This window comes from Callorhinus ursinus, unplaced genomic scaffold, assembly GCF_003265705.2.
Source record: "Callorhinus ursinus isolate GAN/ISIS: 27379988/994484 unplaced genomic scaffold, GSC_fseal_2.0 scaffold46, whole genome shotgun sequence".
Classification (NCBI taxonomy): domain Eukaryota; kingdom Metazoa; phylum Chordata; class Mammalia; order Carnivora; family Otariidae; genus Callorhinus; species Callorhinus ursinus.
The window spans coordinates 4,860,740-4,885,461 of record NW_027397108.1 but is presented as its reverse complement, the minus strand read 5'-3'; the positions used below and the strand labels follow the sequence as shown (position 1 = coordinate 4,885,461).

The window sequence follows — 24,722 nt, the reverse complement described above, 5'->3', positions numbered from 1 at the left end:
AGTTTTTCTCAAAATGGCCCATAGGCCTCCCACACTGGGACAACCTGGGGTATTGGTTTAAAATGAACACTCCCAGACTTGCCCCAAACTTTCTGGATTAGGTCTACACTAATCATTTTTAATTGGTTAAAATTCTCTTTATGCCCAGCTCTTCCAGGTACATACTCTTTTTGAAATACCAGGCTGTGTGGGATGCTGGTGCAGGTGGAAGCCTGGAAAGAGTAAGGCCTTGGGCAGGATCAGCCTGTTTCTAGATTCTGACCATGGACCTTCTGAGCTTGGTGATCTTGAGCAAGTCATTTTGTTTCCCAATAGACTTCCTCCTCACCAAAGCTGCAAGGAAGCTACTAATATTAGCCCTGTTTTACAGATGAAGGACTGACTCTCAAAATGTGAGGCCCCAGGATACCCTGCAATAGGGGTAGCTGTTAGATATGCAGATTTCTGGACCCCATCCCAGAACCTCCAGAGAGGTCTGAGGCTCGGGTCAGAACATGGGCCTGGGAATCTGCATGCTTAACAAGGTCCCAGGGCAATCCTGAAGCATGGTACTTTGTGTGACCCACAGAGCCCCTCAAGCACCCTCTGTCTTCACTCCCCAGCAGTGACCGGGCATGCCTATGGGGAGGACACCTATGTGATCAGCTCTCTGCCTCCCCCTGAGGTGCCCATCTGCACCATCACCCCAGAGGAGGGTACCATTCTGACACGCTTCACCATCTTCTGCAACACATCCTTGGCCCTGGGCCCCCTGGAGTACTGCTTCTGTCTGGAGTCAGGTACCGGCCCAGGGCTATTGCTCTCCCTTCAGCTGCTAGGCTCCATTTCTCCCAGAACAGGGACCTGTCTCTCTGTGAGAGCTGCAAAAAGTATGTTCCATGTGAGAGAGGTTTGCAGAATGAAGAACCTCCTACACCTTAACCCCAGCCCCAGGCACAGTGACCCAGCCACATGCCTGCGGGAGGGGGATGCTCTTCAGATCAACCAGCCTAGGAAGGCCTTTGTACAGGAAGTGACTTTTGAGTGAACTTGGATGTGTTTTGAGCTAATTTTTAAGATCTCCTACTCCCCGCTTCCTCTTCCTCCTTCTCCTTTTTGTAATTTGGTTTACTACCTTGAATTTTTTTAAGTCTGTAAAGAGAGAAAAATTTTTTTGAATTTTTCATGGATTCCAGTAAAATTATTCCAAAGTCCTAGCAGCATGTGATTACCTAGAGAGGCCAGTGGATCAGTATAGATGGCTGTCTTCTCTCTGAAAGCATGGAGTCCCTGAGTGCCTGCCATGCCTTCATGAGCTGTGGCTTTGGTGTTCATAGCAGAGGCCTTAGGACATGGACTCTCGAGTCAGCCAGGCCCTGGGGCTCTCCCAGCTGCAAGAGTAGCTGTGCGACTTTGGACAAGTTGCTCAGCCTATGACTTAGCTTCCTCTCCAGTAAAATGGAGTATTGATCCACTTTGCCTCTTGACTCATTCCGAGGACTGAATGAGGTCATAAGACACATGAAACCTTAGACCCAGCCTGATACAAAGCAGGTATTCAGTAAGTGGTATTACAATTGATTGGGAGTGATGGAATCTTCCAGAAACATTGCCAGAGGGGTTGCAACATGAAGGCTGTTGATGTCAGAACCTGCAGCTGTGGCTTCAGCAAGGAGGGTGAGGGAGGAGGCCTGAGTCAGCGGGAGGCAAAGTTGATGTTGTCCCAGACCTTCACCGTCATCGAGCCCAAGCCCAGCGACACCCTTCTCCACATTGCTGGTTACCTTCCCACTCATTCACTTCTCACTGGTGACTGCAGAGGGGCCGTGGGGGGGGGGGGGTGCTCTCTCCTGCCATCTCCCATATCTGGCTTCCTGTTCCTCTTGGCAAAGACAAACACTGATCCAATCAACCTGCGCCCTTACTGCTCTGGGAGAAGGTGCCCCGGGGCACCAGCCTCTCAGCTCAGGGACAGAGTCCTAGGCCTGGTTCTGCCTGGAGAGGCCAAGCCCAAGCTTCCCCTAGAACACATGGGGAAGAGTGGAAATGTTCAGGTTTGTTTTTTTCCTTGCAGTGAGTAATTTAAAACAAAAAAACCCTTTGTTTGTTTGTTTTAAAACTTTTTAGGAAGCTGAAATTTGAACAAACCAACTGTAGGAAAACACTCATGAGATAACGGGGGAAAACTTGACTACTCACTGGGTATTTCATGCTATTAAGGGATTATCATTACTCATTTTAAAGGTTGATAATGACATCATGGTTTTCTTTTTAAAAAAGAGTCCCTATCTTCTGTAGAAGCATATAAAAATCGAAACATTTAGTGACATGACCTGGGCGTTGGAATTTGCTGCAAAATCATCCACGTGGAGAGAGCAGGCTGGGTGCCAGGGAAACACGACTGGCCACGAGTTGATAACTTTGAGTAGTGGGTGTGTGCAGGTTCATCTCATTACTCTACTTTTGTAAGTTTAACATTTTTCATAATAAAAATAAGTTGAAAACAAAAGATTAAGGCTAACACTATCTTTGGCACCAGGCAAATCTTGTATATATTGAAATATTTGCTGGGACGCCTGGGTGGCTCAGGTTAAGCGCCTGCCTTTGGCTCAGGTCATGATCCCTGGGATCAAGCCCCACATCGGGCTCCCTGCTCTCCAGGGAGCCTGCATCTCCCTCTGCTGCTGCTCCCCCTGGTTGTGTTCTCTCTCTTTCTGACACATAAATAATAAAAATCTTTAAAATAACATTTGCTGATGAGATTATACCATGTCTAGGATTTGCTTTAAGGTATTCCAGAAAGAGAAGAAACTGGGGGGAGAGGACAGAGACAAAACAAGATTGGCAAAAGGTTGGCACTTACAGCAGCAGGTGATAGGTATTTATTCTGTTCTCTTCTGTCGATGTGTAAGGAAATTTTGAGAGTGCCCTTGATAAAAGGTTGAAGAGGAACATATGAATTCTAACTGGCCATTGGAGCCTGGTACCTTTCCCCATCTTTCTGAGTCTAGATCTCTCATGGCAAAGCACATAGTAAGTGCTCGATGCAAGAAAGCTGTTACTAACACTGTTTTTATGGCAGGCAGTCTGCTCTGTCATTCGGCACCAGCTGATGCTCTCTGTCCCTTGTCCTCCAGAACAAATGCGATGCCTTATGCCAGAGGTGGGCCCAAGTGACCCTCAGAAGGACAATGCCTACAAGCAGTGTCTACCTTCAGCTGGAACACATGGAGCAAGAGCTTCAGCTGGTGGGGCCCCGTGGCTTCCCCCAGAGCCAGAGCCACGCCTGGGCCCTCAGCCAGGTGCAGATGCTGAAGGGCTGCCTGGGGGGACAGCTGGGCACCCCACCCCCAGGGTACACCAGGTAATCCCCTCCCCTGGGTGCTTAGTGGGCACCTGCCCCCAGTGGGGGGCCTGCAGAGAGAGTATATCCCAGGCCACCTTAAGGATGTTCACCCAGATCACATGTATAATATGAATAATACCATATTTCCTCAATTCTAAAGATCTTTTTGTGAGAAAGGCCAGCAATTTACAGGAACTTTCCCTTCAGAAAAAAAAAAAAAAAACCAAGTCATTAAAGGTGCCCTTTGAGGTGGGTACCAGATAAAGAGGTGGTGGTACGAGATGCCAGATAGAATACAGAATAGCCCTTTGAGATGGGTATGAGATACAGGGTCTGAGAGGTCAAGGAGTTTGGCCACAGTCACGCAGCTGGTAAGGGTGAAGTGGGATTTGAACTTGACCAGGCGGGTGCCACTCTGATCACACCCATCCTGCATTTCAGCTTCTTGACGGCGAGCAAGCATCCTCAGGGCCTGCCCTGGTGGTGCGTCCTGGTGGGCTGGCTCCTGGTGGCAGCCACCAGCAGCGTGGCAGCCTTTTTCACCATGCTCTACGGCCTGCACTATGGGCGGGGCAGCTCCCTCAAGTGGCTCATCTCCATGGCCGTCTCCTTCGTGCAGAGCGTGTTTGTCACCCAGTCCCTGAAGGTCAGGTTGCCCTGGACCCCTCTGCCCACACTTTCCATCCTGCCAGCTGCCTTGTCCTTAGGCTCAGCCATTCCTTTGTCTATTGATTACAAACCTACACAGCATCTTGTCGGTGAGGTGGGGCTGGTGCCGGGTGGGGAATTACAATGAACATAATCTCTGTGATAATCCAAGTTCTGGGACAGGGGTTCTGGGACAGAGACTCTAGGCCAGGCCGAATGGCTTACCAAGATGTGGCAAGTCACCATCAGTGACCCTCAGGAGGGTCCTCGCCTCCATTCTATAAATGACAACCCAAGGTTAGGAAGGTAAGGTCACAAACATCTTGCCCTAGGTCACATGTATAAATATGAATAATACCACATTTCTTCAATTCTAAAGATCGTTTTAATTGTGAGATAGGCCAGCAATTTACAGGAACTTTACCTTCAGAAAACAAAACAAAACAAAACAAAACACCAAGTCATTAAATCTGTGCATCATTTGAAAGATGCACTCCTATTTCTGAAATGTAAAGTTACTGTCAGAGTTGGAGAAATACTGAGCCCCAGCCTGGAGTTTGGAGCCACAGCTCCCCCTGGAAGGAGTCAGGTGGTAGGAATATACTGTTTGTGTTGGGGTGGGGGGTGGGACTGCAGAAAGGAAGGGACATTTACAGTGAATCTTTATGCCTATGAGACTCTCCAAATCCCTAACCCCCATTTTACCTGATAGTCCCCAGTTCTGCCCTGAATAGCCTTTATCAGAAGGTATAAACAACTCCCGACATCTCCTCCAATCTAGTCTGAGAATAGTAAGAATGGAGTTGTGAGCCATTTTGCTCCCAACCAAAGCACAGAATCCTACGAAGCACAAGCTTAGGTGCAGAGATGAAGGCATGGATGGAATGAATTACTTAATACAGGAAGAAAGGGGGCAGGATGGAGGGAGGAAGGAGATGTATTTCAGCACTAGAGTTAGTATAACAGATAAGAGGGAGCTCTACCAGCAGGGGAGCGCAGGTGGGAAAGCTCTGGTATGAGAAGCAGGCTGAGCTCAGGATTCAGTCTCTGCTTGGTGGCCAGGTGCCCTGGCCCTCTCCCTTCACAGCCACGTCCCCTCTTGGCACAGGATGGCCTTGGTTCCCACCTGACTTCCTCAGAGCATGGCTTCTGTGCCCAGGACACAGATGTGGCCTTGATCCTGACCCCTCTCAGATCCCAGGAGTTGACAGTTTCCAACCCAGGCCTGGGGTTCACAGTGGGTGTTTTCCAGGTGCTGGGCTTTGCAGCCTTCTTTTTTTTTTTTTTTTAATAATTTTTATTGTTATGTTAATCACCATACATTACATCATTAGTTTTTGATGTAGTGTTCCATGATTCCTTGTTTGTGCATAACACCCAGTGCTCCACGCAGAATGTGCCCTCTTTAATACCCATCACCAGGCTAACCCATCCCCCCACCCTCCTCCCCTCTAGAACCCTCAGTTTGTTTTTCAGAGTCCATCGTCTCTCATGGTTCGTCTCCCCCTCCGACTTACTCCCCTTCATTCTTCCCCTCCTGCTATCTTCTTCTTCTTCTTTCTTTTTTCTTAACATATATTGCATTATTTGTTTCAGAAATACAGGTCCGTGATTCATCAGTCCTGCACAATTCACAGTGCTCACCATAGCACATACCCTCCCCAATGTCTATCACCCAGCCACCCCATCCCTCCCACCCCCCACCACTCCAGCAACCCTCAGTTTGTTTCCTGAGATGCTTTGCAGCCTTCTTTGCACTGGTCTTGAAGAGAGTGGAAGATGAGGAGGAGCCTGTGACCTCCCTCCCAGGACGTCTGTCTGGCCCAGGTAATGGTGCATAGGTGGAGGAAGGGGCCTGGAAACCGATGAAGCTGAGACAGCCCTACAGAGCCCAGCTGCTGACCTTCTTGCCCCATCATTCCTTCACCCCTGATTGGGAAAGCAGCCCCAAACCATCCAAAACCAAATGACTCCTTCACTCTCTCGAGCAACCTTGCTCCTTCTCTACCCTAGCCTTTCTCTCTGGACCCAAGCACAACCCCTTGGCCAGAAGAGGCCCCTTGGGGTCCACACTCTGCCTGGCCATCATTCTCTGTGAAATCCCAAGCAAGCAACTTTCTCCTCCTAGGCTCAGGGCCCTGGTCTTTAGAATGAAAACCAAAACAGAACATGCTTGCAGGTGGGTTCCAGGACAAGGGTCTGCAAACCACAGCCATGAGGCCAAATCTAGCCCACTGCTTGTTTTTGTAAACGAAGTTTTATTAGAACAGAGCCATGCTGACCCCTGTTGGAGGAGGCCACTGAGCAGCCCCCTGCCCCCCAACCTGATTTCTCACTTCCCAACCTAAACTCTTGAGAATGCCTACAATAAGATAATCACAAAAACAAATATGTGAACAGAACAGAATCAACACTCTAATAGTCACTGCAGAGATTTTGATGTTTGGGGAAAATAAAACAGGAGCAAATAAACAAAAGGCATACCTATATTATTGTACGAACATTATTATATAGTGTGGTTTCCTCCTCATGGGCCTGTATTCTTCCACTCTAGGATAGGGTTTGGATTTGTTTTTGTTTTGGCTTTGCAGATCCGTTAAAACCTTCCCAAGACAAAAGAGTAATTTTTGTCCAAAGAGACGCCAGCTTCCAGAACAATTAAATATTCATTCATTCTTTTGGCAGCCACTCAGGGAGTACATCGAACACACAGTTCGATGACTTAGGCACATGATTTACATGAAATCCACTCATTGTGAGTGTGTAATTCATTGATTTTAGTAAATTTCTAGAGCTGTGCAACCATCCTCTTAACTCGTCGTACTCAAAGGTTCCCTCTTGACCATTTGAAGCCAATCCCTGCTCTCACTCCCGGCAATGCAACGCAGCACTGGATGGAACGGGTTGCCCTTGAAAAGCACAGCCCACAGGGGGAGACACATTAAACAAGTAAACAATGCTAGCGTGAAATGTGAGGAGAACTTGGGGAGAGAAGGGGAAAGTGCAGGCCTGTCTGCTGAGGTAGTACCTACGTTGGCTCCTGGAGCCTGGCGAAGGGAGGAAATGCACACTGGGCCCTTGAAAAGGCCCTGAGGTGGGACAGAGCTTGTCATTTTACAGTGATTACTGACAGTGTGGCCCAAGCATGGGGAATTAGGGGAAGAATGGTTCAAAATGAGGGCCGAGAGGTGGGTGGGGAGCAGAACCTTGTAGCACCCAGGTCAGTGCTGGAGTTCTGGAGTGCTACATAGGAGAGAGGCATGATCTACCTTGTGATTTGGGAAAGATTACTGTGGTTGCTCTTAGGAAATGAGAAGTATTGGGTCAAAAGTACAAGTGGGGAAAAGACTGTTGGAATGGTCCAGACAAGAGGTGACATGTCCTGGCAGTGGGGGTGGAAAGAAAGGCATGGATTCAAAAGACAGTTTGGACAATACACCCCTATCAGAATGGCTAAAGTTAAAAGTAGTGATAATACCGGGGCACCTGGGTGGCTCAGTCGTTAAGAGTCTGCCTTCGGCTCAGGTCATGATCCCAGGGTCCTGGGATCGAGCCCCGCATCGGGCTCCCTGCTCAGCGGGGACCTGGTTCTCCCTCTCCCACTCCCCCTGCTTGTGTTCCCTCTCTTGCTGTGTCTCTCTGTCAAATAAATAAATAAAATCTTTAAAAAAAAAAAAGTAGTGATAATACCAAATGCTGACAAGGATGCTGAGGAACTGGAGCATTCACACACTGCTGGTGGGAATGTAAAATGTTGCAGTCACTCTGGACAAGTTTGGCAGTTCCTTTCAAAACTAAAAATGGATTCACCATATGCTGCAGCAATTGCATTCTTGGGCATTTATCCCAGAGACTTGAAGACTTATTTCCATGCAAGAACTTGTATATACATGTTCAGAGCAGGTTCATCTGAAATAGCCAAATGGCCGCTCCTAGGAATCTACCCAAAAGAAATGAACATATATGTCTATACACACATCTGTATGTAAATGTTCCTAGCAGCATTATTCCTAATAGCCAACACTAGTAACAATCTAGATGTGAATGCATAAACAAACAGGAGTGTATCCATACCAAAAAAGAAACTAAATACTAATTACACAACAATATGGATGGACTCCAAACCATTATGCTAAGTGAAAAAAGCCAGACACAAGAAACGATGCACTGTAGGATTCCATTTATACGTAATATCCAGAAAAAACCTACAGACACAGAAAGCAGATTAATGAGGCTGAGGGTGGGACAGACTGGGAGTGGGGACTAACTTCATGGGGATGTGAGAGGACTTTCTGGGCTAATGAAAATGTTCTAAAATGGTTGTGGTGATGGTTGCACAACTCTATAAATGTCCTAAAATCATTGAATTGTAGACTTCCAATGGGAAAATTTATGAAAATTATAGCTCAATAAAGTGGCTTGAAAAAGATATACTTAGACATGACAGGAATTTGAAATATTAGTGACCCCCCTTCTTCCATCTGTTACAGTTTCGGGAACACAGGGATCCATCTTAGGGTCCAGGAGCACAGGAAGGGAGGGCGTTGTGCTTTCAGTATGAGAAGAATCCCCCAGCTGAAGTAGGGACAGAATTCTGAGCACAGGGATGGCAGGGGCAGGGGCGTGGAGGGCAGCATTGGGAAATGGCTCCTGAGGAAGAGGAATGGTGGATCCTGTTGTTCCTGGTGAGGGAGGAGGCTTCTGGCTGCAAAAGTAGAGGCTGGGTCCGTTGCCCTTTGGGGGACTGTCCTCGTGTCTTTGCTTTCACAGGCCCTTCTGCCTTGTTTCGAGCACAAAGATGCAGCAGAAAGGACATTTACCAGTCGCCTTTGGCCATTGACATCGAGAAGATGAAAACCACCCATCTCAAGGAACAGAAGGCATTTGCCTTCATCAGAGAAATCTTGGGTAGGCAACCAAGGTCACCCACAGCAGCCTCCCCACTCATTGCTTGTCAGCACAGACTTGAACAGACAATGGTGCAATCTTTGACAGACCCATGCTGCCTCTGGGCCTGTTTTCCAAATACCAACTCACCTCAGCTTCTCCCCTACACTTAAAATCCCTTGATGGCCCCACATGGCCCTTGATAAAATCCATACTTCCTACTGTTGCTCCACCTTACCCCTCGAGGCTGCTCACTACAAACATAGCCTTAAGAAATGGCTTGGGCAAAGCCCAGCCAGGACCTTGCATTCCTGGAATACCCAACATGATTGTGCATGGACATCCACAGCCCATGCAGACCGCCTCTCCCAGTACACTCTAGAGTTAGAGAGCCCTGAGTGTGAAACCCTGGCACTGCTCCTGTTAGCTGTGTGGCCCCAGGCAAGTTAGTGAACCCATGTGCACCTCAGTCTTCTCTAGGAACACAGGTAACAAACCCCCAAGGAGAACAACTGGCGGGGGTCCCCTGGGATTAAGGACAGGACAGGAATAGTCAATTTCAGCACAAGACGGGTCTTCCTGCCACTGCGACAACTGATATTCTCTCTTCTATACACCAGGCAGGACACAGACCCAGTGGGCACAGGGCATATTTTAAAATATGCCCATTACTATTGCTGCCAGTTACTATTACACACACACACACACACACACACACACACACACACACACACACACAGACATGCTATTGCATTTTCTCTTCACAATGTTCCCGAAGCACTGGTGGTAACACTATCATAGATGAGGAGGCTGAGTCCTGGAGAGGTTATCAGCTTGCCTACGAGGCAGTCAGGATTTGAACCCCAATCCCTCCAGCACATGCTCTTTCCACAACACCAGTGGACAGACCTCCAGAAACTGGTTTCATGTGAAATGCCAACCCAAGAGAGGTCTCTACTGCTGCTATTGCTGCCTGCTTAAGCCCCTGATTTTCTATGCGGTTCCTCTCACATGGTGGTCCTTAAACTTTAAAAAGTGTCACAATCCCCTGGAAGGCTCAGCAAAACACAGATCCCCCAAACACAGATCCCCCAGAGGACTTTGTTTCGAGAGATCTGAGGTAGGGACTGAGAATCTGCATTTCTACTGAGTTTTCAGATGATGTGGATGCCGGCAGTATGGGGACCACACTTTGAGGACCTCTTCTCTAACATCCAGGAGACCATGGGTGCAAAGACACTGCACCATTGGTGGGAAACTGTGATCACTCCCAGGAGCAGCTCCAAGGCCCTATGGCCCCGGGCATAGAGGGCAGAGAGCCACTGTAGTTGGAAATGTTCCTAATTAGCCCTCTTCCTACAGAATTCTCCAGTACCTCTTTGACAACACCTGGCTGGACAGACTGACCAGAGCCGTTTTTGTGGAGTTCATTGTTTACAACGCCAACGTCAACCCGTTCTGCATCATCCCTCTGACCCTGGAGACTAGCGCCCTGGGTGGGCAGCCTTGCCTGTGACCCCGTCTAGAATGTTCTGAAGACAGACTCCCCTCCCTCTGGGTCAGGCCTCCTGACCAGGCTGGGCCTCGCTGCCCCGGGGCCAGAGTTCTGGAGCCAGTGGTTGTTTGGGAGATTTGGGGGTGGGTCTTGGTTCTCCCTGGGCACCCAAAGGCCAGGTTCCAGGGCTGCTCCAGCTTTATTCCTAGTTGCCTCTACTTCTCTCTGGCCTGTCTCCCAAGATACCCTGAGGGAACCCAGTTGGAGTCTGAAGGCAGCTCATCACCCTGAGCTTCCTGCTCTGGGGAAGGCAGGCTGGGGAGAGGGTGACCTGGTAACAAATAATTTCACCTAAAACAACATTTTACAACTTGTACCTCAACCTACAGGACAAAGTACATTTTACATTATTTTCCAACATACACACACAAAGATACATAACTGAGACAAAAGCTTCAAAAATATATTCCTTCACTATATGCAATATACTCTGATAGTTTGTGTTCTGTTCCATTTCTTTCTCCCCAATTCCCGCCTTCCTCCCCTTTTAACGCTATCAAAATCTATTGAAAACACTGACCCAAAGCTTCCTCAGCTGATAACGAATTTTCCTAAAATTCAACCACCTCTCCTTTAAAAATTAAGCCATTTTTAGTATCAAATTACATTTTTAATAGAGCTAATACATGCCTGTAGTTCTTTAAATTTCAGAATAGTGGAAAGAAAAGAAAAAGGCCTTCAACTTTCATGATCACTGGCCATTGTCAAGTGCTTCTTTTAAATCCTTTTGTGTGTGGGGGGGTATTTGTATCCTTGTGTTCTACTTCTTTTTGCCACCTTTGTGGTTCTTAGGGACCAATTAAGCAGCCTGTCCCCAAACATATCTGACTAAATTATGTGTTTCTACAAATGAGAAATGAGGATTGGGTTTCAGGTCTGGTTGGTTCAAGCAGTCCACTGATATTGGCAAGGACTCAGGTTGTTTGTGTCTCTCCATTCTGACCTTCTCGGGGATGGCTTTGTCTTCAGAGGCGGTAGCCTTATCAAACTATTTTTTTTAATCATTACTAAAATATCATTACAATACTCCCCCCCAAAATAAGACACATAAATGGATGAAAGAGGATTCAAAAGAAGGCTGAATTTTAGGCATACGGGTCAATAGATGAATTGATCTTCAGTGAACTCTCTTTAGGTGAACCAGCTTTAAGTGAGCCAGCCTGGAGTAAATGAATGTTCAGTGAGTGGTGTGATTTGGCTGGAGGTGACTGAGGGCACAAATGGCTGACACCAGATGCAGAGGATAGGGAGTGGCTCTTCCAGTTCAGCTTCCTGGGTCCCCTCTGATATGTCCATTATCTTTGACATCCACTATGTGTCCAGTCTCTTGGGTCTGTGGGTCTGAAGGACCTTTATCTTCTCTTCTGCCCTGGCCAGCCCTCAAAATGCCTGAGTTTTCATCATGCCACTGATGACTTCTGGTCAGAAGTGGTGGCTCTGAGCGGGTGGGTGACCAGGAGTAAGCAGAACATGTTTTACTTCCCAGGAACCTTCTTTGCACATATGAGCCTGCAGAGCCTGCGCCTGTACCCCTTCACTGATGGCTGGCACCCCTTCGTGCTAGCAGCAGAGGCCATCTACCTCCTGTTCCTCCTCTACTACATGATTTTGCAGGTGAGGTGTAGGCTATGGCTCCATGGGATAGAAGCAGCAGTGTGCCTGTCCCCTCTCACACACGTTCCCCAGAGTGAAGCCTCAAGAAAGGAGAGGGGAGTGTTCTGCTAACCTGTTTGCCATGGCACCCTTTTGGTCCTTCTGCAGTCCTGAGGGCTGACCCAGATCAGGGACCAGCTTTCAGCACCTCTCAGGAACTGAGACTCAGAGGGTAGTCCTTCCTGGGTGGGGAAGGGAGAGGAACTGAGACCTTCCAAAAATTTCAAAGGTAGCTGGCAGTTCACCTGTGGTCCCTGGGAATTAGGAAAAAAATCCCCTCTGCCAACTTTAAATAGCACCATGTTGCAAAACGAAGGTGCCGATGTTGATAATGACGGTGGTTTGAGGAAGCTGGGAACTCATTTGAAGCTTGGTACATACCCCCGCCCCTGCCCCACCAAAAATGCAAATCAGACATCTTGAAAGGGCCTCCCCATCCCCTGCTCAAGAGCCACAACAACCACTTTGAAGTAAGGATGATACTTTGATTGTTTACCACGTGACAGACATTGTGCGAAGAACCTTGAATGGATTTTCTCCTTTAACACCAGGAGAAAGTTTCTATTGGCTCCACTTCACAGAGTAGGAAGCTGAAGCCCTTCACAGAGTAGGAAGCTGAAACCTAAAGAGACATTAAGTAATTTATCCAAGGCCAAAATTGAATCCAGAAAGTGTGACCCCTGAACTCGACACTCAACCCCTCTGTCGTACCTCAGACTCATAAACCTCGATCCCATGGGGCCTCTGAGCATCACCATTGCAAATCCAACAGGGAACAGTCATCAAGTAGCAACCTAAGAACATCAAAGGAGGTCCATCCACCACCCACCCCCCGGAGCTCACTCCTCCCCTCCGGATTGCCCTCACCCTCTGCCTGCAGCTGCCACACAACGCTTCTCTCCAAAGCCCTTACATCTTTCTCAAAATGCCACTTAAGCAGTTCTTAAAATCTTCCGCCATCTCCATCCCTTTATAATGGAGGCAAACTTTAGCCTCTTAGCAGCCAAACACAAATCCATTCTCCATAAGAGTAGTGAGGAGGAGGGAAATAGAACAGAACAGTAGGAAGATTCTCTTTAGCGAGAGGGAAAAACAGGAGGGAGGCCTAGAACTCGCACAGCGTAATTCCTTTCGACGTGTGACACCCAATGGGGAAAGAGGATTAAAAACAGTCTCCTGCCAATCTAGAAAACCTCTCCACAAAGGTAGGAAAAAAAAACTACTTTAACAAAATTACTCATTTTTAATTGTGGTAGATAAATATATATAACATAAAATTACCACTTTAAACATCTTTAAATGTACAGCTCAGTGGCATTACGTACATTCACATTGTCGTGCAACCATCACTACCATCCATCTCCAGATTTTTTTCCCTCTTACAAAACGGAAACCGTACCTGTTAAACGGTAACTCTCCACTTCCCCCTAAAAAAACAACTTTTCTTATTGAATAAGCATGACACTAGACTGTGATGCACATCCCAGGCAATCCACTAACAGATTCCAAAGACAGAAAGGAGTCTCACCCTTGCATTGCCAGTCAAATAGGACCCATTTTATATACATCCTTAAGATAAACAGTAATTAATCCTCAAGAGGATTTATGGAATCATCTGTCCCACTAGTCCACCCTAAATTCATCCGGTAATTGGGGTGGCCACTTGTGTTTGCTAACTGCCTTTATCAAAAGGAAAAATAAATGTACATGTTCACACTAGGAGGTAATTTTGCAACCTGGAGCCAGGGGCCTACCATTTGGCTTTTACCATCCCAGGGAAACTGGGAGTGAAGGGCACTACCTTCTTTCCTTTGTGTTCCCACTTCAAAGAGAAAGCTCCCAGGTCCTTTAGAAAAACATTCCTGAGGCTAGTTTAACTTTCAAAAAGATTTATATATGTCTCAAAGAGGCAGAGAAAGATTTCACAAAGTTTTCTAAAGTAAATGCTCTATGAAAGGTGGGGGGTTCTTTCCCATTCCCCAATTTTTTGCATCGGAGATAAATGTTTTTCTTGTTAGATGCTGTATTTACTCTTATGTACCCCCAAATTCTGCAGCCCAAGTTGGTAATGAAAGCAGAGCGGGGGCTGTGCACAAGACAGGGGAGAGGCCCCAGGCACTCTATGGCTTCTTTATTGAGAAGCCTCTCCAGGATACAGTAGGCCCCTGCTGGAGGGTCATCTTGAGGGGTTTGGAGAGCCATGGTGGAAGGGGTAGGGAGGCACAGTTCTGGCTACAGCATTTGGTAGAACCTCCAGCTCCTTTCCTAGGGCAAGCTCATGAGGAAACAGAGGTGGTGCTATTTCCATAGCAAGTGAAATCTTCTGGAGCTGACCATCATCCTGGCCAGCTGGAGTGCCCTGGCGATGTTTGTGAAGAGGGCCATCCTGGCAGAACGTGAAATCCAGTGCTACCGGAACCATGGGGAGGAGTAAGTGGTTCTGCCTTGGCCCCCAACTCCCACACTAGACCTGCTTCCTCCAGCTCTGTGGCCCCAGGGTTGGGGGGGGGAGAACCCCCCCCTAAGGTGTGGGTTGAAATCTTGTTGACCTTCAGATCACCAGGGTCACTCTTTAAAAACATAACTATAGGGCACCTGGGTGGCTCAGTTGGTTAAGCGACTGCCTTCAGCTCAGGTCATGATCCTGGAGTCCTGGGATTGAGCCCTGCGTCGGGCTCCCTGCTCAGCGGGGAGTCTGCTTCTCCCTCTGACCCTCCCCCTCTCATGTGCTCTCTCTATCTCATTCTTTCTCTCAAATAAATAAAATCTTAAAAAAAAAAAACAAAAAACATAACTATAGCTACCACTTAGATTCAGGTTTGCGGCCTGACACATCTGCAGTTGAGAGGGCTCTTTAATACAAAATAGAACAATATCTTACTTTTGCAAATCTTACCAAAAAATAAGACCATGTGACACCCTGTGAAGGTCCCTTCCCCAAAGATGTAGTAGCACACCAGTCTGCCTACATCTGCTACTGTTTACATAAAGTGTCCACTCTGCTAGACCAAATGCACTAGCCCACCAGATGCTTGCAAGAATCCACCGCGGTAGATGTTGTTACTACCCGGACATGGGTTTGCCTCTTGGTGGGTGTCGAGCCAAAAGACAAAAGACAAAAGACCAAGCCAAGAGAGTAGGAAAAGGAAGAATTTTACTTGCAACAAGTAAAGGAGAACACCGAGGATCTTTCCCAAAGCAGTGTCTCCCCAAACCACAAAATTGGGGAAGTTTTAAGGTAAGGGTGAATACATACTCAAAAGGGCTTGTGTGCACAATGGGGAATACAGCATGACATTGGGGCAGAAGTCATCTAAGGGTAACTGAGTCCAGGTGGAAGTCACTAGGGCTGGCAAAGTTCAGCATTATCATTTCCCTGGCTTTAGCTGGTCTGGTATCTGAGTACTCAAGGGGGTTTAGATCCTGCAACGAGAACTTAAGAATGTACATCAGGTCAATCTTGGCTTTGTTTTAGCACAGATTGTCCCTGATATGATCAGACTATCTCCTGGCCTGATAATGGCTGTTTTATTCTTACATTCATTCACAAGATGGCTGGGGGCCTAAAATGACTTCCTATGTCAAGAAAGCTAGGTCTTTCTGTTTCTGGGGACCCCTAACTCTTTCTGCTTACATTAACAATATTCCATTTTACAAATAAAGGAATTGAAGGGATGCTTGGGTAGCTCAGTGGGTTAAGCATCCGCCTTCGGCTCAGGTCATGATCCCGGGATCCTGGGATCGAGTCCCACATCTGGCTCCTTGCTCAGTGGGGAGCCTGCTTCTCCCTCTGCCTGCTGCTCTCCCTGCTTGTTCTCTCTGACAAATAAAAACATACATACATATATACAATCTTTTAAAAAAAAAAAAGGAAAGAAATTAAAGCTCACAGAGGTAACTTCCCCAAGCCACAGAGCTAAAAGGTGGCAGAGACGTAATTTAAACCTAGCTTATGTGAGGGGCTCAGTCAGTACAGCATGCAACTCTTGATCTTGGGATTGTAAATTCAAGCCTCATGTTGGGTGTAGAGATTACCTAAAATAAAATCCTTAAGGGGTAACTGGCTGGCTCAGTCAGTAGAACATGCGACTCTTAATCTCAAGATCATGAGTTTGAGCCCTATGTTGGGTGTAGAGATTACTTAAAATCTTAAAATTTGTTTAAAAACCCCAAAAACCTAGCTTGTGTGTCTCTAGGATCGCAATCCTTACTTCAAACCATTGTGTTTCTTGACTCACCCACTAATTTTATTGATATGGATAATATTTATTCATTCTTGGATGCTGTACACTGTTATAAAAACATCACTTTAAAAGCATTATTTCATCTACTTTAATCTTCCCCAAATTTCTGAAAGATAGAATTATGAACATCTTTTTTTTTTTTTTTACAGATAAGGAGTTGAGGCTCAGAAAGGATGTCTGTCCAAGGTCAGAGAATTTGGAAATGGAAATGCAGGGCCTGTAATTTGAACTCTGCATTCCTAACCTATACCCTAGGCTGGGTCATTTAGCTCACAGACCTTCACTGAGCTCTAAATGGCATGAGAGAGGGTTAGGTATTTTAAAAGAGGCAGGAAAAAGGTGCTGCAGGGGCCAAAGGAGGAAGCAGCCATCCATACCAGCAGCCCCAGTCTGCTCAAAGGGAAGGAAGATTCTGGAAGGCAGGAGATTAGGTAGAAGGGTAGCTTTCATTCAGGCATTATAAATGTATATTAAATGCTTTTACAAACTTGAGATCGTGTAATTTTTTTCCATAATGATGAAGGAGAGTTGGAAGAAAGGCAGGCAGGGACAAGGGGCCCCACCCTAAGAGGAAATCACCTTTAAAAGGATTTTACACCACCCTGGAAGGAGCCCTCCACCCTTTCCCACTGATGGATGACAAAAACCTGATTGGATGACAGGAACATGGAGGGTTCCTCAGATTAAAACAGCTGACAACAAGCCCATAAAGACCCCTAGACTTAGAAACTCCAGTGGCAAGCCTCTCAGGGCCCCTCCCTCTTCAGGAGCTTTGTATTATCACTTTACTATTGCTTAATAAACTTTGCTTTGCTGCCCACCACTCTTCGTCTGGTCTACCTCTTCATTCTTCTAAGTGGTGTGGTCAAGAATCACAGGCACCAAGGGAAAAAGGAAATCCTTTAACAATAACCTCTTCTCCATCTATGTCACCAGATATAGGTCTACTCCATTTTACTTTTTTCTTTTTTTTTTTTTATGTAGGCTCCATGCTCAGCATGGAGCCCAACATGGGGCTTGAACACATAAGCCTGAGATCAAGACCTGAGCTGAGATCAAGAGGGGGACGCTTAGCCGACTGAGCTGCTCAGGCACCCTTAGTTCTATGTCATTTTAACAATACACCAATATTAAGACTGAATTAAAAGTGCAAATACAGGAAGTGAAGGGAATGAAGGGCAGGGTGGGAGGGCAGGAAGGACCCAGACTTTGGAATCAGACATGCCTGGATTCCAACTCTCATCCTTTCACCACTAGGTAGGTCACTAGCTCTGTGACCTTGTGCCAACTCTTCGTCCTTATCGGTAAAACAGAGACAGCAATACTTACCTCATCCAGTGGTCTTGAAGGTCAGTTGAGACAATGCAGTTGAGGTTTATTAGGTCCTTACTTAGCACAGAAAGTGAGTGATACTTCCATCCTTCCTTCAAATGCAAGAGCAGTGCAGACATACACTCAAGACAAGTGTGAGGGACGATGTGGCATCTAGGGAACCCAAGCCAGGAGAGGAGGCTCACAGAATGCCCTCACTTCCATCCTCTTGACACTGGGAGGATTTCCATAGCTCTGCAGCCATTAACCAAAAATGCTAGGAAATGGTCCCATGACTACCATCAACATCATCATCCCTATCATAGGCATCATCTTCACCATCATTCTTACCACCATCACCATCAGCCCTATCATTATCACCATCATCACCACCACCATCACCTCCATCATCATTATCGTCATCCATATCATAACCATCATCACCACCATCACCATCATCACCAGCTCATCATTACCTAGCTGGGGAGATTGGACCAGTTCTATCTCCCAGACCTACTGTGGGAAGTGATGGCCTCTGAGATCATAATAAATCTAATCCTGCATCCTGGGCTGAACTGAGGCCAAATGAGCTCTGGCTGAGCTTCTCATAGTCTCTGAGGCCCAGTCTCCCGTTTTGGTCCCACAGGGGTATCAGTTTCAGTGAGACAGCAGCGGCTGATGCTGCCCTTGGCTACATTATTGCCTTCCTGGTGTTGCTGTCCACAGTGAAGCTTTGGCATCTGCTCAGGTTGAACCCCAAAATGAATATGATCACTTCAGCCCTACGCCGTGCTTGGGGGGACATTTCAGGCTTTATCATCATCATCCTTATCATGCTTCTGGCTTACTCCATTGCAGTGAGTGGCTCCTTCGGTGAAACCTTCAGGGCTGGTCTCCTTGGAAGCACAGGCTTCTCAGTGGTGGGGGGCTGAGGGTTAGGGTAAGAAGACTTTGGTACCTGAGGGAGATGGTGGAGCTTCTGAGTCCAGGGCTTTTTAGATGGGAGCTCATAAACTGGCCACCCCAAATGGCAAAGGCTGGAGACCTCAGTTGGGTAAGAGTGAGGGGGTATAGTCTCTAAGGCAGAAAGGGCTGACTACCTCCAATAAAGGATTCCTTTCTGTATCCAGACCCTGCCTGGATGTGTCAGTTCTCCTAAGATCCCAATTGCGCAGACATGCACAGAACATTCCCTCTGTGTTGGGGGATGTGGAGATGAATTGGGCAGAGAAGGGGAAGTGAGGACAGACACATCTGTAGACTATGTCACTGCTCGATGCCTTACACATGAGGCATGAACTTAATAGGGCCAAAAATCATTTCATTCAGTCCCTTGACACTGAGAGCTTTTTGGCAATCACATCTCTTTTGTGAATGAAAAAAATATTGCGTTATCAACTCTTTTATTATCAATTAATGTGGGAAACAAAGACCCTCTGCCAAATTTTGATCTCCATCTAAATACGCCCCCATCCTCTCCAAGTCCACATTCCCCAGAATACCATGGCTCCCACTCCTCTGTGACCCTTCACCCAGTCCTGACCCACTCCCTACCCCAATCCCTCTCCCAGTTCTTGCCTTGGCCCATCCAGCCTCATATTCCATCATCCCTGACCTCCATAGCACCCAGTGGTCCCTCTTATCCCAGTCCCACTCCCTCTCTAACCCTTTCCACATTCCTCCTCCTCTTCCTGTGCCTATCACCTCAACCCTGACTCCCTACTCTCTGACCCTACTCCATCTTCTTCTCTCCCCCTGAGAAATCGGGTGAGGTGAGTTGATGCAGTGATGGAGGGCATATGCTAAAAAGCTGAAGTCTGATTTTATAAAAAATTCTCCACCCGACCCCTCAATTCAAATGGATTTATTCAGTCCTCCATCTGCAGTGCAGGAGCTGCAGGGATACTGCAGTGTCCTCTGGGACCAGAAGTCACCAACTCAGAGCCAAGGGAGTGCTGGGCCTGCCTGACACAATAGTGGAAATCTTTGGGGGGAAGGGTGCTGTGGTGAGGAGGAACTCATCAATGGTGGGGGGCGGGTAAGGCCCTGTCCAGGCAGAAGCCTGATGTTATCCAACCCAACTCCCCCAGAGCAAAGGTTAGGGCCTCAAAGAGCCCAGTTTCATCACTGAGTCTTAGAGCAGTCATCTGAGTGAACACAATAGTGCCTGAGCCCCCAAAGTGCGTATGCATCCCTTACAGAACTGGGTATGTACATACACCCACTTGCAAGCCCCTGTAGGTACCAAAAGTAGGTACAGCCAGGCCAAGGATGTGGCTGACCCAGAACACTGTCTCTGCTGTCAAACAATAGGCATTGGGCGTGGGGCGGGGAGGTCACTTGGTTTCTTTCTCTGTTCACGAGGACTCTTTCCATAACAGTCAAACTTAATATTTGGTTGGAAACTCCATTCCTACAAAACCCTCTTTGATGCAGCAGAAACGATGATCAGCCTTCAGCTAGGAATCTTTAACTATGAGGAGGTAATGGGGTGTGGTGTGGTGGGGGTGGGGGACATAGACACTGCCATCTACACCAAGCCTTTATGAAAATTAGAAAAAGCACCCTCCTGAAATGCCTCCTCCTGGGTGAATGTTACCCCTTGGGTCCATGGCTTGGTAAGCACAGGGCAACTTTGGACAAATAAAATTGTTTCCCTTCCTCTAGGCAGACAGCCCCATACTAGGGCCCATAGCTTGCCCTGGGGACCCCAGCTTATGGGAGAACAACAGGCACTGGCTACTCAGGAGAGGGCTGTGCTGGGAGGTCTCTAGAAGGGAATGCTCCTGGCCCTAGCCAGGAATGGTAGCCATATTTGGAAATGGTGGCAGTAGGGAGTAGGGGATGCGGTCCTTTTTCTCTCCTAGCAGCTCTTGAGAGCACTGCCCGGCAGAAGGGGACCTTCCTGGTCCCAGGCTCTGCCTAGTCTGGGAACCAGTTTTCCCTCAAAGGGTGCCTAGGGGAAGTGGCCATTAGGGCACAGGACTCCTGGGGGTGACTGGCTTTCTTCCCCACAGGTCCTAGACTACAGCCCAGTGCTTGGCTCCTTCCTGATTGGGTCTTGCATCATTTTCATGACATTTGTGGTGCTGAATCTATTTATCTCTGTCATCCTGGTGGCCTTCAATGAGGAGCAAAAATATGATCAGGTGAGTCCCTTTAGCCTATTTTTCAACAGTCACTGACCTTGAACTAGGAAGAGACTGAGCAGCATTAGACATTAAGGGGATGTGAGAGACCACTGTAGCCCAAAGCCCTCATTTCATGGCGGGGGGGGGGGGACAGGTGCAGAAGGAGGAAATTACTTCCCTAAGATGCCAAGCAAATGAAGAGCAGACTAGAATCAGGTCTCCTGATTCCCAAGGTGGCACTCCCACTCATGACCACAGTAATTCTCAGCCTTACTTCTACATTAGAATCATGTGGGGGCTTTTGGGACGTCTGCTGCTGCACTGAGACCAATAAACACAAAACCCCTGGGGGGAATGAGTCAAACACCGTTATTTTTGAAATCTTCCCACGTGATTTTTATACACAACCAAGTCTGAGAACCTGTTAAAAAATTATTAAAGCAGATAACTTAGGTGATATAAACTTTAACACTTCATGAAGTGGACACTCTCCATTCAGAGAAGTACAAAGGGGGTGGAAGGCAGGAAGCTTTTACAGGATAAATAATAAAGAACAAGGAAGAGGAAAAAAATATATATATCTGATTGGCTAGGGCTGCACAGTCAACCTTGTTTGGGGAGAGACAGAAAAGAAAGTAAGTATAGAGCCCAGAGGTCACTTGGTGTCTGGGGACCGGCTGAACTGATATACTGAATTTTGGGCAAGGAAGCATTTACAGGGACACAAAAGTTCTGTAAGCTTCGGTTTGCTGTCATGGCATGCCAGGCAGGAGCAGCTCCATCTTGGGCCTGGAAATTTATTTCAACAAGTCATATGGTAACTAGTTTAAATTTTGAGAAGCCAGCAAACGATTTCCCAAAGTGGCTGCACCATTTCGCTTTCCCAGCAGCAATGCACAAGGGTCTTTGCACATAAATTCCTAAGAGCCTCCGTTGGGGGTGGTAGAGGGAATTTTATTCTCATCACAGGGGAAGAAGGGACCTCCCGGGGATAAAGGTGGGAGCATACACCCTTGGGATGCCCAGAAGAAGGGGACTCCCAACACAAAATTGGCTCTAAATACTCAAGTGACTTTGGCAGAGACCAAATTGGACAATAAAACCATGGTTTCCCCTTAGAAAGAAAGAGCAGCCCCCAAAGAGGATGGTTCTATGTACATCACATGGTTCTTTTTCCCTCTTCAGCTGTCGGAGGAAGGAGAGATTGTTGATTTGTTGCTGATGAAAATACTCGGTTTCCTGGGTATTAAATGTAAAAAAGAGGAGCCTGGAAACAGCAGTGAGCAGCCCAAGTAGCGGTCAGAGGCCTGGTCCCCTCCACCTGTACCAGCTGCACCCAAGGGTTAAGGTCTTCATCTACACATAAGCATCTGTAGAGGGGGGAAGGCCAGAGCCTCAGACCTATGTTTATTGGTGATTCTACAGTCTCTCTGTATGTTTTCCTGTGTGCATAGAAAAGTCACCAAGCCTGGCAAGTGAAAAAGTAAGAAAAATATATATACAGATATGTGCGATTGCCACTACTGTAATAGACTGTTTGTTCAAATGTATTTCGTTCTAGAAATAAAACAAATATTGTCTGGAGTTTGGGAAAAATAATCTCTATGGACTATTTCATCTTCTTGGTTGGTGAGGGGTTGCTTCTGAATGATTCTAGTTCAGGGTTTCTCAAACTGTGTCCAAGAGATATTAATGGCTACAGTTGCCAGAACAAAGTACCACAAACTAGGTGGCTTAAAATACCATATATTTATGGCCTGCATTCTGGAGGACAGAAGCCCAAAATCAAGGTGTCAAGGGGGGCACGTTCTCACCAAGACTCTGGAGAAGAGTCTTCTCTTCCAGCTTCTGGTGTCCTTTGGTGTTCCTTGGCTTGAAGATGCGTCATTCTAATCTCTGTGTCGTCACATGGCCTTCTTCCTTGTGTCTGTCCCTGTGTTTCTCTTCCTCTTATAAGTTGTCTAGTCATACTGGGTTGAGGGCCCAACCTACTCCATTATGACCTCATCTTAACTAGTTACATCTGCAACAACCCTATTTCCAATTTTGATCACATTTTCAGTATTGGGGGTTAGGACTTCAACATATCTCTTTAGAAAACAAAATTCAACGTAACAGGTGTCATTCCCTCAGAAATGTTTCTGAATCAAATAAATGTGAGAAACACATTTGTATAAAAGATTATACAATTCTTTGGTATGGGAATTTTTAATATGCTAAACGGGCACTGTAGTCTCCTGGGATGAGATGAGCACAAGAGATAAAGTGTATAATGACTCCCAAACCTTTCTGCCCCAGGCATCCAATACTGCAGCACCTCAGTCAGAGCTAGTGTTCCTTAGATGATACTTTGGGAATTGCTGATCTACACCAGTGGTTCACAACCTTGGCTGCATGCTAGCATCCCCGGACTTCATTCCAATACATCAGAACCTCTGGGCTAGGACCCAGGCAACAATAGTTTTAAAGCCTCCCCAGGTGATTCCAATGCACAGTCAGACTTGATAACCATGCTCTAAATTCTGAGAACCACAGATCTAGATTATAAAAGGCTTTCAGGTGTCTGTGTGGATAAGGGCACATTTCCCCTCCCCCATGCAGGGGACACACCTCCCATATCCTCTCCAGCTCACCCGTCTGGTCCCTCCTCCTCACATACCTTCGGAAACATCCTCTAGGCTGCCTGCCTGGTTCCATCCCATATTTTCTTCCTTGCTGTCAGAACTCAACTTCATTCAGGTAGACCTCTACCCCTTTCCCACATGACTCATGGGAAGGTTACCCTGTAGCTACCTAAGGTAAATACTGATTTGTCTTAGTAATAATAATCCATTTCCCTTGATGTGAGGATTTTAGGGTAGTCACATGACCCAGTTCCGGCCAATGAAAACTGAAGTCCCCAGGACACTTCCTGGAAAGGTCTACTTGCTAATAAAAAGAGACACATAGACATGGGGTCTTATGCTGCTAGATATTGTCTGGTCTGAACAAGACTTCTGGAACTTTGGCAGCTACCTTGAGACCATGGGGAGCAATCCGAAGCAGAGCAGAAAGATGAGAGGAACATGAATGCTTGATGACTGACTTAATCAACCCTGGAGCTGAACTACTGTCTTCTATCTGGATGAGAGCCTCAATGTTTTTTTATGACAGGTGAATCCGCATCCCGCCCTGACCAAAAAAACAAAAAAACAAACAAACAAACAAAAAACCACACCCAGGATCCTTTATAAAGAGCCACACAACATTGAACATACACAAAACCTTGGGGATTTCATCATCTTCTATCCAACCAAAAGCCCATCATCTATTCTTTATTGTGTCATGTATGAACAGGAGTTACATGTGCAGAGATGTTCATCAAATAACCCATGGCAAGGTGTACACACATGTCCCAATAAACTGGTACAGAGACCTACCCAGATATGTACAGTCTGGGTTTTTTTTTTTAAGATTTTATTTATTTATGAGGGAGAGGTGGAAGGGGAGGGGGAGAGCGAGGGAGAGAGAATGAGCCAGGGTATAGGCAGAGGGAGAAGCAGACTCCTTGCTGAGCAGGGAGCCTGACTCAGGGCTCAATCCCATGACCCCAGGATCATGACCTGAGCCGAAGGCAGACGCTTAACCAACTGAGCCACCCAGGTGCCCCCATACAGTCTCTTTTAAATAGGAAAAGTTCTAAGATCTGGAGAAGTTGTAAGTTCTTCATCTCTCTCATCTTTCCCATCTACTCTCCACTCCTTTACTGACTGTAAATACCAAATTGGCAACTCCTTCAATTATAGTTATGAGAGAAAAAAAAAGTTTAACAAGATGAGTGCGCCCCTTCTGAGACACCTGAAAGAAAACACCACATGCAATTTTCAGGTGTCTGTACCAAATGTGCTATGAGATGACCTTTCAAATCTCAAGCCATGGATGTTACAAAGATTATCAGTTATGAAAAAAAAATTTTTTTATTATCCTAA

General features: G+C 46.8%; 2 protein-coding genes across 2 annotated transcripts in view; one reads left to right on the top strand and one right to left on the bottom strand.

The window, feature by feature from the left end:
• The window catches only part of LOC112814720 (polycystin-1-like protein 2), a 58,642-nt gene extending 36,592 nt beyond the window's left edge, over positions 1 to 22,050 (top strand). Inside the window, 14 exon segments of the mRNA XM_073882297.1 lie at positions 603 to 779; positions 3,117 to 3,186; positions 3,188 to 3,343; positions 3,767 to 3,976; positions 5,709 to 5,800; positions 8,744 to 8,881; positions 9,210 to 9,301; positions 10,209 to 10,356; positions 11,902 to 12,029; positions 14,338 to 14,498; positions 18,270 to 18,480; positions 20,005 to 20,106; positions 20,641 to 20,772; positions 21,940 to 22,050. Of these exon segments, the coding sequence (XP_073738398.1) occupies positions 603 to 779; positions 3,117 to 3,186; positions 3,188 to 3,343; positions 3,767 to 3,976; positions 5,709 to 5,800; positions 8,744 to 8,881; positions 9,210 to 9,301; positions 10,209 to 10,356; positions 11,902 to 12,029; positions 14,338 to 14,498; positions 18,270 to 18,480; positions 20,005 to 20,106; positions 20,641 to 20,772; positions 21,940 to 22,050 (1,928 nt within the window).
• BCO1 (beta-carotene oxygenase 1) overlaps positions 1 to 24,722 on the bottom strand; it is a 131,500-nt gene that overhangs the window by 86,320 nt on the left and 20,458 nt on the right.